This window comes from Schistocerca cancellata, chromosome 3 (assembly GCF_023864275.1).
Source record: "Schistocerca cancellata isolate TAMUIC-IGC-003103 chromosome 3, iqSchCanc2.1, whole genome shotgun sequence".
Taxonomy (NCBI): domain Eukaryota; kingdom Metazoa; phylum Arthropoda; class Insecta; order Orthoptera; family Acrididae; genus Schistocerca; species Schistocerca cancellata.
Window position 1 is genome coordinate 470,726,726 of NC_064628.1, and position 15,952 is coordinate 470,742,677.

Genomic DNA, 15,952 nt, shown 5'->3' on the forward strand with positions numbered 1-15,952 from the left:
TGGGGCTTTGAAGCCTGCTACAATGGGACGGCCAGGATGGTTCTCTTTGTGGATTTTGGGTAATAGGTAGAAGGTAGGGGTACGTGGCTCAGGTGGAGTGAGTAATTCTATGGAAGCCATTGTGAGGCCTTGTGAGGGACCTATCTATCTATCTATCTATCTCTCTCTCTCATTCTCACTGTGTGTATGTGAACTAATAGAAGTCCCTTTAACTGTGTGTGTGTGTGTGAACTAATAGAAGTCCCTTTAATAACGGAATGATTCTTTTAATAACAATAACAGTTACAGTGACAATACTTAGTAATTTGAAACAATCTTAGACATAATGTTTCTGTTTGTGTGGGAAAAATAGAATTAACCAGCACTTGAAAACCTTTTAATGCGAAATGAAGCATTTTATCAATCTGTTGATGACTTTACTCACAGAATCATTTTGGTAGAATGTTTCCAATGTAGAGTATTTTGGTAACGTAATGTAATGTTCAGAAATGATCATTTAAATATTGACACAAGCACAGTAAATGCCACTGCACATAAAGTAACATAGAGAGGTCCAGTGACCACAGAAGCAATGTCTAATTCTGTAAATGGGGACAATTATTGTTCTAATTGGAAAACAATAGCTCAGGATGTTCCACAAGACTCCATACTTGGCCCAGTCTTGTTTCTCTTCTATGTTAATGACTTTGCATTAAGTATCAGCTCCCTGTCAGGTCTGTTTGCAGATGATGTTTCTATGTTAGTTGAAAATCAGTGTTCAGAAAAAATCCCAAATCTTTAGTCAGTACTCTCAGTACCTTAGAAACTGGGTTTCATTCAGACAGGCTGAATCTAAACATATGTAAGACTCACATGATGCAGTTCAAAATCAAACCACCAAAATGTGAGCAGATTAAGATAATTCACAACAACCAAGACATAGGAGAATTTTGCTCAGTCATACTCTTAGTATTAAATCTGGATAAAATTTTAAGCTGGCAGGCACACCTTGAGTACCTAACAGATGAATTGAACAGCTTTGCATTTGCAGTGCAAGTATTACCAACAGCAGCTGACATGGAAATACAACAAGTATTATATACTGGCTACTTTGAATCCATTGTTAGGTATGGTAATGTTGTACATCAGGAATCTAGTGCAGAAATCTTTGGTGTATTGCATGCTGTATGATTGGAAAATGAAGGGGATTGTAGTGGATATAAAGATACTAGCATCTGAGGCATTGAACAGTGACCACCAGCTGCTGGTGATGACCTCGAGAATTATGAATGATTGAAAGAAGACTAAGAAGCACAAAAGGAGAATTAGAACGTGGAAACTGAAGGAAAAGGAAGTCTAGGAAGAATAACAAAAGATTATAAGGGAAAATTTACCAAAGAATTAATAAAAAGCAGGAGAAGGGGAATGGGGACAATTTAAAAGTGATATGGTAGACACTGTAGGATCTGTACAAGGAAGGGCAAGTGGTAGAAAATAGTGGTAGGAAATGCAGTGTTGGAATGAAAGAGTCAGGGAGGTAGTGGAAAGAAAGAACAAGGCCTCCATATTGTGGTTCCAAGAAAGGACTGAATTAACAAGAGAGTAGTATAAGAAAAAGAAGAAAGTGCCAAATAAGACAGTAGCTGAGAAGATAAGAAACTCAATTGAAGAATGGATAGAGATGATGGAGTAAGATAGCAGAGGATATAAGAAAGTACTATGCCAAACAGTCAAAATTAAGAGGAAAGGTTTGAGAGAGGATGCAACAATGATAGATAAAATTGGGAATGGTGTTAATGATGATGAGACACTGATGACAACATGGAAAGCATACTTTGAGCATTTACTAAATTCCAAGAGACTTGGAGATGAGGATAATAGATTACAGGAGGTAGAAGTAACCTTTCGTTTTGGTGTGTGGGAAGGTGGGGGGTGGGGGGGTGGGGGGGTGGGAGAGGGGGATAAGGACCTGACATGGAAAGAAATGGAGATGGCACTGGACAAGATGAAAGGAGGAAAAGCATCAGGTATTGGTGAAATGGTAAAGGCAGCAGGTGAGTTTTGTAAACAGTGGCTGTATCATGTGATGAAGATGGTGTGGAATGAGTAGAAGACTCCAGAAGATTGTTAAGTGGCACTAATTTTCCCTATAGTTGAAAAGGGATTAGGAATGATTGTAGAAACTACAGGGGTGTCACACTGTGCCAAGGCACATGAAAAGTTCCTGGAGAGCAGAATCTGAACAAGGGTTGAGAACAAACTGAGAGATGAACAGTATGGCTTCAAATCTTGGAGGTCAACTGTTGACCTTATACTTGCAATTTGCAGTGAGGCAGCTCCAGGAGCACCACTATGAATTTGGGGAAGACCTTATGGTGGCCTTTCTCAATCGAGATAAGCCGTTTGATAGTGCCTGCAGAAGAAAGATCTGGGAAACATTAGAAAAGAAGAAAGTGAAAAAAGAGACTACAAGCAGAGTGGAGGAGATGTTGTGTGGAAGTCTGAAATAAGAATAAGCTATAGGAAAATAGACATAATATACAGGAAGTACAAGGGCCAAGGGGAACAATAAGACTGGAAGAGGGTCGGGTTGTTTTGGGGGAGGAGACCAGACAGCGAGGTCATCAGTCTAAGACTGGAAGACCAAGAACAAATAAAAACGGGGTAAGACAGGGATGCACTCTTTTGTCCTTGCTGTTTCATCTATACATCAAAGAAGCTATGATAGAAAGAATTTTTTTAAAAAAACAGGATTAAAGAGTGGTTTGAAAATTTTTGGTGAAACGGTATCAACGACCAGATTTGCTGATGATGTTGCTATCCTCAGTGACATTTATTAAGAATTGCAAGATCTGTTGAATGGAATAAACAGGCTAACGAGTGCCTAATATGGACTGAGAGTAAACTGGCAAAGACAAAGGTAACAACAAGTAGCAGAAATGAGAATAGTGAGAAACTGGACATCAAAATTGGTGATCACACATTAGACAAAGTTAATGAATTCTGCTGCTTTGGAAGCAGAATAACACATGAAAAATAGATGAAATGAGTAGGACATAAAAAGCAAACTAGCATAGGAAAAGAGGGCATTCCAAGTCCACTGTCATAATTTGAGGAATAAATTTCTGGGAACGTATGTTTGGAGCATAGCAGCGTATGGTAGTGATCATGGTCAGTGGGAAAATCAGAACAGAAAACTACTGAGGCATTTAAAATGAGGTGCTACAGTATATTCTTGACAATTAGGTGGACTAATATGATAGGAAATGAGGAGATTCTATGCAAAATTGGTGAAGAAAGGACATCTGGAAAACACTGACAAGAAGAAGGGATAGTTTGATAGGTCATGAGTCAGGAAGTAACCTCCATGGTAGTAGAGGGAGCTGTAGAAGGTAACAATGATGGGGGAAGACAGAGACTGGAACACACACAGCAAATAATTGAGTATATAGGGTGCAAATGCTACACTGAGATGGGGAGCTTTGTGCAGGAGGGGAGTTCATGGCAGGCTGCTTCAAATCAATGAAACAAAAAAAATAATAATAATAATTTATTGATGATAACAATACACCACTCACTTAATTTCTGCCTGCAGGAGGTAGGTATTTATATGGTGAAGTGGTATGCTCATACATTATCATATTGAAAGGTAAACCCATCTCGTAAATGTTGAGTGTAGGGTTGAATAATGCTCTCGAGTATCCTATTCTGACACAATGCTCCCCTTAAATAGTGATGAGAGATGTCCAGCACCAATATAAAATATTGGCATGTAATAAGAGTGACCCACTTCCTTTCCTGATGGTCTGAGAGACTTTGACATATAGCATCATGCATATTTTGCATTCATCAAAGAAGTGAACCTGACACCAATGACCAAGTTTTCATGCCAGGTCTTTCCTGTTCCATCTTATTGACAAATCACTTTGCTGGGGATTTATACTGTTGTTCTTGATGGATGCTTGTAGGACGAATTGATTATGGGAAAATTACTGCAAAATGTCTGGGTTACGACAGTATGCAATGATCTCAATCATCCCAGCTGCCCCCTAAAATGCAGTAATGGCTGAATATTCAGATGAGGTTGCTCTTCTGTACACTAATGTGGAGTGTAACATCTTGTGCTGACAGTTTTATCTTTTTGCCTTTTTGATCATCTGGTACATTCACTATATTACCTATAGCGCGAGTACCAGCATACTATGAGATATTTATTTTGGATAAGAGCATCATGACAGGTCACCCTGTACCCCAGATCAAGTACCACCATAACAGATCTCTTTTTTAGCATCATTATTCTGTTCAAGTGCACATCAGCAGCACACTGATTTGTGTATCATTATGGACAAAACATTTGAATAGTAACCACTTACCTATTTTGAAATAGCATATGAATTTGTGATGTTATATAAAATATTAAGTCATATTTTTGTCTTAAATAGTAACACATTTATTTTCATCAACAAAAAATTTAGGTGTTTGTCATGCTGATGAATTACTGTATCTGTTTCCAATGGAAAAATTGTTTCCTAGTGGTAAAAGGTCTGAAGAGGACATGCAATTAATTCATACATTGACTGAACTATGGGCAAATTTTGCTTCAACTGGGTAAGTATGTTCATCTCCCAAATGCTATTCATCAGAGATTTAAAACTAGCATGAATATTTAATACTCCAGTCTATTTCTGGATCTCATATATTAGAATATGTCCAGTATTTAGAGTGTGATAGTTCATATAATTTATTGGTACATCCTTGATGCACTGATATTGTACCTGATCAGTATAACAGGAAGTTTGACAAATGAGTCTTTATTTGTTATAGATGTGAGATAAATGAGAAAGAGATTTACAGATTAACAATTCAGAGAGGAAAAAGAAATAAAAAGAAGAAAAAATACCTACAATAGATAAAGGCAGGGAATAGCAAAGACTCCCACACATTCACACAATTAGCTATATATGCATTAACATGCCACACATTGTATTTCTCTGCATTCACCTACACAATTATGTTCACTATCTTTGTAAAAGTGATATACAGATGAATAAAACTACTGCTACTGCACCAATTTCTAATACAACTGTTTATCTTTTGGTGCTTGGGTATGGATTATGTGCAAAAGAACAATAACAGATCTGCCCCAAAATAACAAATCTTCTCAATCTCCATTTTGATTTCAGAAGAGTCCATACATACAACATGTCATTTTTCAGTTAACAAATCACATTATACAAATTTTAATTGGCAATCTACAGCAAACTAGTATGTCCTGTAACTTATAAAATAATTCGATTGTACAGTTCACAGTAGGGGTTCAGTCATTAGAGCTATGATCTGTGATAGTACCTTGTGTACAAATAATTGATAAATCAAGCATATTATTTTTTATGGACAAATAGAATAGTGATGTGTGGCTGTAATTAAACTGATGCTGTTCTGAGTGCTGCAGTGCAGGCTCTATACATTGCAGGATGCTGAAATGTCATAAATATGTTCACTAATTGGTGCGCTCTGGAATATGCTGAAAAAATAATTGTTCCGCTTTTTGCAGCCAGGTGAAAATATAGTGCTATAAGAAGTTAGAATGTGGTGTGTGTATGCGAAAAGGAGGGGAACCATCAAACATAGAGTGATTCTGGCACATTAGGATATGGTCACTAGTTACAACATGTGTTCAGTGTGGTCTCCCAACTCAGCAACAAGCTGCACTTGTAACAAGGAATGGTCAACAATTGTTGTAGCATATCAATTGTAATCAGGGTGGTATGTCATTATATGCTACCCTTCATATAAGGAAGAGTCCAGGTACATCCCTGACAAACATGATCTTTTAGATATGGCTACAACCAGAATTCACATGGATTTAAATTGGGGAACCTGGAAGCCCACACAGCTTGAAATTGCCTAGAGATGATGCAGTTTTCACTGAAGGTTTCTTAAAACAAATCTTTCACCTGGCAAGTGACATGTGGTGTCACTCTGTTTTGCATGAAAATAGTGGTGTGGACACAGTTACATTCTTGCAAAGCTGGAAACATATGTTGCACAAAGAGGCCCTTATAAAGTGCAGATGTCAGTATATACCCAACAGGCCCTCTTCTCAAAGAAAAATGGACTGAGGATATTATGATGATGATGATGATGCAGAAATGAAGAGATCAGCCAAAACTGGACACTGAAATGAATCCAAATGTGACAAGTGAAGACTTGTGGTGGACCAGGGCTCAAACCCGTATGTCCCTCTTTAAGCAAGCGGTCACCTTAACTGCCTTTGCTGTTCAGACGTGCTTCCCATCTGACCCAAATTCTTAACTTGTCACTTTCTAGCAGCATTAACTATCCATTAACCCACTTAACCAGCAAGAGTTAAGACATAGTGTGCATGAGCCATCTATGCCACCATATGTTGTTGTTGTTATTGTAGTGCTATTTAGTCTGAAGACTGGTCTGACACAGCTCTCCATGTTATTCTATCCTGTCCAAGCCTCTTCATCTCTGAATAACTATTACAACCTACATACTTCTGAATCTGCTTACTGTATTCATCTCTTGGTGTCTCTCTACAGTCTTTACCCCCCACACTTCCCTCCAGTACCAAATTAATGATCCCTTGGTGTCTCAGAATGTGTCCTATCAACTGATCCCTTCTTTTAGCCAAGTTGTGCCACAAATTCCTTGTTTCCTTAATTATATTTAGTACCTCCTCATTAATTCATGATATATCAGTCTAATCTTCAGCATTCTTCTGTAGTCCCATACATCAAAAGCTTCTATTCTCTTCTTGTCTATACTGTTTATCATCCATCTATCACTTCTATACACAGCTACACTCCAGATAAATACATTCAGAAAATATTTCCTAACACTTAAGTCTATATTTGATATTAACAAATTTCTCTTGTTAAGAAATGCTTTTCTTGTCATAGCCAGTATATATTTTATTTCCTCTCTATTTCAACTCTCATCAGTTATTTTGCTGCCCAAAAACAAACCTCATCTACTATTATAAGTGTCTTGTTCCCTAGTCTAATTTCCTAAGCATTTAGCTTTTGTTGAGGTTCATCCTTTATCCTCCTTTTAATACACTGTCCATTCCATTCAGCTGCTCTTCCAAGTCCTTTGCTGTCTCTGACAATGCGGTCTCACTCCCTTCTCAATCTCTGCTTCCCTTTCATGCCCCTCAACTCTTATGACTGCTGTCTGGTTGCTGTATAAGTTATAAATAGCCTTTTGATCCCTATATTTTACCTCTGCTATCTTCTGAACCTCAAAGAGAGAGTCCTGTCAACATTGTCAAAAGCTTTCTATAAGCCTACAAAAATACTGGGAAACATAGGTTTACTTTTAATTAACCTAGATAAGTAGTAGGGTTATTTCACTTTTCATGGTCCTACATTTCTCCAAAATCCAAACTGATCATTCCCAAGGTTGGCTTCTACCAGTTTTTCCATTCTTTTGTAAGGAATTTATGTTTCAATAATTTTCACATCTGTCAGCAACTGCTTTATTTGGAACTGGAATTATTACATTCTTCTTAAAGTCTGAAGGTATTTCACTTGTCCTACACATGTTGCACACCTGATAGAAGAATTTTGCCATGGCTGGCTCTCCCAAGACTATCAGTTGTCTAGTCCTGGGGTTTTGTTGCAACTTGGGTCCTTTAGTGCTCTGTCAGATTCTTCACACAGTATCATATTTCACTTGTCCTACACATGTTGCACACCTGATAGAAGAATTTTGCCATGGCTGGCTCTCCCAAGACTATCAGTTGTCTAGTCCTGGGGTTTTGTTGCAACTTGGGTCCTTTAGTGCTCTGTCAGATTCTTCACACAGTATCATATTTCCATTTCTTCTTTATCCATATACTCTTCCATTTCTACAATGTTGCCTTCAAATTCATCTCCCTTGTACAGACCCTCTATATACTCCTTCCACCTTTCAGCTTCCCCTTCTTTGCTTCGGACTGGTTTTCCATCTGAGCTTTTGATATTCATACAGCAGCTTATCTTTTCATCAAAGGCCTCTTTGATATTCCTATAGGCAGTACCTGCCTTTCCCATAGTCTTCTAAACTCTTACATTTGTCCTCTAGCCACTCCTGTTTAGCTATTTTGCACTTCCTGTCAATCTCATTTTTTAGATGTTTGCATTCCCTTTTGCCCAGTCTGTTTGCTGCATTTTTGTATTTTCTCCTTTCATCAGTTCAACTCAAAATCTCCTGTGTTATCCAAGAATTTCTACTAGGCCTTGTCTGTTTGCCTGCTTGATACTCTGCTGCCTTCACTATTTCCTCTCTTAAAGCTTCCCATTCACCACCACCACCATTCCTTTCCCCTGACCTTGTCAACCATTGCCTAATACTGCCTCTGAAACTCTCAACTTATCCAGATCCCACATAATTGATTTCCTACCTTTCTGCAATTTCTTCAGTTTTAATCTACAGTTCATAACCAATAAATTGCAGCTAGAGTCAACACTTGCCCCTGGAAATCTTAAAATTTAAAAACTGGTTCTGAGGTCTCTGTCTTACAATTATATAATCAGTCTGAAATCTTCTGGGGTCTCTACATCTTTTCCACTTATACAACCTCCTTTATGATTCTTAAGCCAGCTGTTACTAATGATTAAATTATGCTCTGGGCAAAATTCTACAGGGAGCTTCCCCTTTCATTCCTTTCAATCAGTCCATATTAACTATTATTTTTCATTTTCTTACTTTTTCTATTCTCAAATTCCAGTCCTCCATCACAATGAAATTTTCATCTCCATTAACTATCTGAATAATTTCTTTTTTCTCATCATACATTTTTTCAATCTCTTCATCATATGTGGTCTTAGTTGGCATATGAACTTGTACTAGTTTGGTAGGAGTTGGCTCTGTATCTATCTTGGCTACAATAATGCATTCACTATGAAGTTAATAGTAACTTATTTGTATTCCCCTATTTTCTTATTTGTTATTAAACATAGTCCTGCATTGTCCTTACAGGTATTGCTATATATGTGTAGTAATATCTAAGAGCATAGCCCTTCAGGTTAGCCAAGGGCGCTAATGTGCTGCTTCCTGGAGTCAGGTAGGCATGCCAGCCCCGGATCGAAGCCGCCTGACGGGTTAATGATAACGGCTGGTGTGCCGGCTAGCCTGGATGTGGTTTTTAGGCAGTTTTCTACATCCCACTAGGTGAATACTGGGCTGCTCCCCCTGTCCCATCTCAGTTACATGACTTGCAGACATTTGCAAACATTTGCACTATTTCATAGCTTACAGAAGACACAGACAGCTGGATTACACTAATTCCATCCCGGGGGGGTAAGGGGTGGTGACAGGAAGGGCATCTGGTCACCCTCCATCACTAACATCACAAAATCCATAGTAACAAGGCCAACACGCTGTTGAAGTGGAACAAAGGCCTCAGAAAATGATGAAGAATATCTATGAGCATAGAGAGCTCACGGTAATTTCAGTGTCTGAACTCTTGCAGGACTGACTAAAAATCTGAAAGCAAAGGGGTTAATGGACAGTGGGCACTACTAGTGAGTGACAAATTGAGAGTGTGGGTTTAATGGGAAGTGCATGTGGAAATCCAAAGTGGTTAAGCTGACTGCTCACTTAAAGCGGTAAAACTGTGTTCAAGTCCTATCCAGCACAAGTTTTCATGTGTCACCATTGAATTTATTTCAATACCCATTTGTGGTGATAAATCTCATATAGATAAATGGCCACTGTATCACAAAGCAGTGTCTGTTCTGTTGGATGTGTCACACAGTACAGGCATAACATATATTTATTTTTATAATATGTGTAGATATAATGCAAACCACAATATTTAACATATAACAACAATATGGAAAGAACAGATTTGTACTCACCACATAGAGAAGGCATTAATTTGCAGATAGCAACAATGAAAAAGAGCACTTGCAATGTTCTGCTTTTGGATTATAACCTTCATCATGACTAGAAGACATACAGACAAGCACAACTTACTCACACATACAGATGAACATATGATATAAATGTAGGTAGCACACAAATAAAAATCATAAAGTGTGCCAATGTTTATTTTAAATTGTATACCCACATGTTCAGCCACTGATTAAAGGCAGTGAATCTCTAAATATTGCTATAAGGCTTGTTGAAAGGAGACCTGAATAGCTTTTTTTTCAGATTTAGTTTGTTAAGAAGTTTCTATTGTCTATTAAATGTATCCTTCTGACACATTCTGGTACTTTTGTGGGGAGGATGAAAGTTTTCATTGAGTCTAGTGTTATGATTAGGGACTTCACAATTCATCTGAAACTTTGTCATTCTGTCTTTCAGTTATCTTAAGAATAAAATGGGCTATCTTGTATATATGTATGGTAGTAAAAGCAGAGCTGTGAAGGAAAATTTGCATGATTCCCTTACTTTAATTCCATTGAATATTCTAATGGCCTTCTTTCTATTTTAAATCTACCGAGCAATACTAGACAGTTTCCCCAGAATATTAGTCCATAACTTAGACATGATTGCTTATGAGCATGAGAAGCACTCTTGACAGATACCACACTGGTGTACAGCTTCAGGGCTCTTCAGATGTAACAACAGGTATTTATCTTACCAATACACTCAGTGTTGCCATGGTGGTCCAGTGGTTAGAGCACTAGCATGTGGCCCTGGAGGTCTTGGGTTGACTTTTACATATGATCTGGACATGCCATGGTATTACAGCATAAATATTAAAAAAGTAATTAATATATGTGGCATTTACATACTTAATGTCTAGTCTGACAAGGATGGGACAGGTAGTAGGTTGTGAAATTGTAGTAGGAATCATTCCTGTATTTGCCTGAAATAATTTAGGGAAATCACAGGAAACCTAAATCAGGATGCTCAGATGAAGGGTCGAGCCTCCTTCCTCCCACATATGAGGCCAGTCTGTACAAAACAGCATAACCTCATTCAGTTTATCCCTAGTGTACAATACTGTTTTGAAAAGAAGTTATTCAGTAATGTAAGAAGCTAGTGTTACCCTATTCATTCATTTCTCCATACCATTCACAGTACACACATTATTTCATAATGTAACCCTATGCACTACATTAGTTGATGTCAGGTTAATGGTGATGGTGCTAGGTTTGCATTTTGTGTACTGTAATTTTTCATTTGCTTTCTGAGTTAGTAAGTCAGTATTCCTCCATAACAAGTGAGGTGTCTAGCTGAAGAAGAGAATAAGATGTTAGTGTTATCAACCACAGGGCTTTGGAGTGCAATTTTCCAGAGGCATAAAAGAAAAAGGTATTGTAGTGCAAAAGTGCCGTGCAATAACAGAGATGTGTTTTTATTACTGTTGTTATTAATAATATTTACTTGTGTTGCATTTTGAACCACACCATTGCTTTGTGTTATCTAAGCAATCCTTCATTGTATAAGATATTTTGTGTAACAGTTACATTTAACCACCATTCTAAATAAATTCATTTTAGTAATTTCTTGAGATCATATGTTGGGCAATTTTTTTCCTTAGTAGAAAATACTGTTTTGAGTTTTATGTTTATTCTTTCCTCATAATTGTAAGTTCATTCTAAATCTTGATCTGTGTTCATGAGCAATGCAGTTTGTGAAGTAATTATCAATAGTCTATTTTATGTGCATAACTAACAGGTAAATGTACTCACACAATGTAGATGAAATTCACAATCTTTTGAACAGATCTTCACAATGAGCCAAGGGACAGTCAAATGAAAACCAGTGACATGCCACAACAAAACCATGGAATGGTTCCATTCAAAAGTGATCACCACACATGTTAAGACATTTATCTCATCTGGGATTCCTTTTACACATAAGGTGGTCAGCCATTAATGAATCTGCAACTGCACCCTCTCTTGCACTTGCTTGTCTGACTGTAACTGACATTCACACATGCATTTCTTCAGATCACCAAAGATGTGAAAATCCAACAGTGAAAGATCCAGGCTGTTTGGAGAATGTTTCAGTGTTTCCAAACCAAATTGCTGACATACAGCCTTTGACTGGCATTGTGGAGGCAGTTGTAATCATGCTACATAATGATTCCATCTGACAGCATTCCCTGGGCATTCTGACTTTATGGAGCAGTGAAGTTTCTGCAAAATGTCTTCATTGCACTGTGCACTGATTGTGGATCCATGCTCAAAGAACTCAATGCCCCCTGCAGTAAAAGACGAGGGTGATCATGACAGTACTGGAATGTGTGTGAACAGCTTTGGATTTCTGTAGCAGGGGACACACTGGATGTTTCTACTGCCTACTTTTCTGTTTGGTCTCAGGCTGTTGGATTGCTGTGAGACAGAATCAGCATAATGCCTGACCCATACTGCCAATTTTGTTGGGAAAAACTGCTACATACTCCGTGTAACCTGGATCTTCGATTGTGAAATTTTTGTATCTTGGTGACCTGCAGAAAGACATGCAAGGATGTCACATTCAGTCAGAAATGGTTGTGCAAGATTGGGTGCAGTTGTTTTTTCTGCCAGTGACTGATCACATCCCATGAAACAGTAACTGAACATCTTGTCTCCCAGTGGGACAAATGTCTTAAAATGTATGGTGATTATTTTTGATTGGAACCATTCCATGGACCTGTTGTGGTGGGTGTTTGGTTTCCATTTGACTGCCCCTCATACTTTTGCCTGTTTTCCTTATGAACATATTTTGTTTGAAAACTGTGTTTATATTTTGTACAATTTATTCTCAGAAAAGAATTAAATACTGTGGCTGAGAACTGAGTTTAAATGTGAGTGGTATCAGGGTTGCCACAAGTTTGCCTGATATTTCCCTGATTTCCAGAAACATTTTAACATTTTTCCCTGACAAATTTTGAGACTGATTAATTGATTAATTGAATGGTTTTATGGGGCCAAACTGTGAGATCATCAGTCCAGCAATTCTAAAGTTACTTATGGAGGAAAGAGGATCATCCAGCAATTCCAAAGTTACTTACGGAGGAAAGAGGATCAGCTAAAAGTGGATGGACCCACTCAGGGGAGTCAAACTGTAAAACAATGAAGCTAAACACACACAGTGAAAGGCATAAAAGGTTAGACAAAGTCTAAAAACTGTAAAAAAGAGTGATCTCTCCACAGGGGAGTGGTCACGGGGTCCCAGACGGGGAAAACGTGAAGAGAGGCCCCAACCACAGCCACCCTCCCTCTGCTCCAGGAGTAAAGCAAAACCTTATATCTGGAAATTATCACTTTCACAGAGGAAGCTGAGGACCAGTTCAACCACCCATGCATTGCCTGCTAATATTAAAATTGAGGACAACTATACTTAGCATGAAGGGGACATTCTACCAATATATTGGACATCGTCAGTCTGGTTCTAGAACCATATTGTGGTGGTGGTTCATTACACAGGAGGACACAATGGGTGAGCCTAGTATGACCAATGCATAGACAGCATAAAGCAGTGGACTCCTTCTGAGAGGAGCAGAAGGAAGAGCACCAAAGCACAGCAATGGACTCCATCTGAGAGCAATGGAAGGAAGAGCACGAAAGTGCAGCAGTCTTCTTGATTGTGCAGAGTTTATTATTGAGAGCAGTAGCACACCAGATGTCATTTCACTTTTGGGCAAAGAGAGATTTGACATAGATCTGCATACCCACAGCTGGAGTCACAAAAGGGAATGGAGCATGACTACCAGCTTATCTAGCCAAACAGTCAGCCCTTTCCTTCCCTGGGATACCCACATGACTTGGGACTCAGAGAAAGACAACTGAGCAGGCAGCACAGCCAAGGAAGGAGAGAAGGTCATGGACAGCAGATACCAAAGGATGATGAGAGTAGCAGACTGCTCAGTGAGCCAGTACATAGTAAAACACCATGGAGCAAGGCCTAAGTAACAAAATGGAGGGCCCTGGTAATGGCTAGCAGCTCTGCTGTGAACACACTACTGGCAATAGATGGTGATCTATGGCAGTAGGAGACATGAAAGCATATCCCGCTTTATCTATTGTCTTAGAACCATCAGTGTAGAAGATAGTAGCACCCTGGAAATCTGCGAGGATGGAATGTACAAGACGCCAAAAGCCCATAGGGGCAAAAGAGACCTTAGGACTCTGGAACAGGTTGGTCCTAATCTGTGGTCTAGGCACCATCCAACGGTGGGGTGCGAGAGGAAATGCACAGGGCACATGTCAGTGAATGGGAATGGGGATCCCGACAGAGGGAAGTGAGACACATTCCAACCTGCAATCCCACCCATGGGCAGTTATCAGGAGGGAACAGTCCCTTGCTTACAAAGAGTACAGGGATGGTGAGGTAATCTGCAAATGGTGATTGCATAAGAAACCACGAGTTGGTTTCATTGTATTTATAGAGGGAGAATCCCCACTTCTGTGAGGAGATTGTCAAAGGGACTAGTGCAAAAGGCACCAATAGCCAGACGCATCCCACAGTGGTGGATAGGATCAAGTATTTTCAGAGCAAAAGGAGCCACTCAGCCATAAACCTGACTTCCATAATCTAGTCTGGACAAGACCAGAGCACTGTAAAGATGGAGAAGAGTAGCATGGTTTGCACCCCAAGACGTGTGGGTGAGGAGGCAGAGAGCATTAAGCTTCCTCATGCATGTAATCCTCAGGCAGTGAATATGGGGCAGCCACTTCAGCTTTTCATAAAAAAAAAGGCACAAGAAGCATGACTGTGCTCTAACATCTTGGAGCTCATCACCTATATAAAGTTATGGATCAAAGTCTACTATTAATTGATGGCAAAAATGCATAACCCACATTTAGGAAGGAGAAAACTGGAATCTATGGGAGACGGCCCATGCAGAGACCTGTCAGATGGCTCCTTGGAGCTGGCACTCAGCAGATGCTAACGAGTGGGAGCTACTCCAGATGCAAAAATCGTTGACATACAACACCAAGGTAACTTGAGGGCCAACAGAGGTTACAAGCCCATTGATGGCTATGAGGACGAGTGAGACACTTAATACAAAACCCTGAGGAACACCATTCTCCTGAATCTGAGGGGTGCTGAGCGAAGTGCCAACTGGAACCCAGAAGAGCTATTGGGCAAAAAAACGTGAATAAAAATTGGAAGGGGGCTGCAAAAGCCCCAGTCATGGAGGGTAAATGAAGTGTGATGGTGCCAAGCCATGTCATATGCCTTATGTAGATCAAAGAAGACCGTTACAAGGTGCCAACAGCTAGTAAAAGCCAGTTGGATTGCAGTTTCACGTCTGAGCAAATAATCAGTTGGAGATCGTCCTTCCCAGAAGCCACACTGATACAGTGACAAAAGGTTCCAAGTAACCATCCTGTCAAGCAGTTTACAAAGTACATTTGTCAGGCTAATTGGGCAGTGGCTGTCGAAAGATGCCGGTTTCTTCCCAGGCTTAAGAACGGCGATAATTTTACTGTCTCACCACTGTGAGAGGAAGGCACCACTGGGAAAGCACCACTGTCTCGCCAATGTGAGGGGAAGGCACCCATGACCCAATTGTGATTGAAGACCCTGAGTAAATAATGTCTCTGTGTAATGTCGAAGTGTTTGATCATCTGATTGTGGATAGAATCTAGGCCTGGGGCCATGTCATGTGAAGAGGTAACAGCCTGCAAGAATTGCCATTCAGTGAAGGGTTCATTATAGGGATCACCTTGTTGAGGGTTGAAACAGAAGAAGGGGTCTGTTCAACTCTGTGTTTCTGCCAGAGAAAGGTGGCTGGACAGGAAGTGGACGCCGATGCTACTGCAAAGTGTGTTGTGAGGTGTCCTGCTAGGACCAGTTGATCAGTAGACAGTATCCTTATAGGATAAACCCATGGACAGTTGACTGTCACAGGTGGTCCAGAAGGCTACAAATGGTTCAAATGGATCTGAGCACTATGGGACTTAACTTCTAAGGTCATTAGTCCCCTAGAACTTAGAACTACTTAAACCTAACTAACCTAAGGACACCACACACATCCATGCCCGAGGCAGGATTCGAACCTGCGACCGTA

At 39.6% G+C, this 15,952-nt stretch overlaps 1 protein-coding gene across 1 annotated transcript in view; it reads left to right on the forward strand.

Moving 5' to 3' along the window:
* Positions 1–15,952, forward strand: part of LOC126175240 (juvenile hormone esterase-like) — a 170,181-nt gene that overhangs the window by 138,981 nt on the left and 15,248 nt on the right. The window contains exon 9 of the mRNA XM_049921879.1: positions 4,455–4,587. Within this exon, the coding sequence (XP_049777836.1) occupies positions 4,455–4,587 (133 nt within the window). The remainder of the gene's footprint in view (positions 1–4,454; positions 4,588–15,952) is intronic.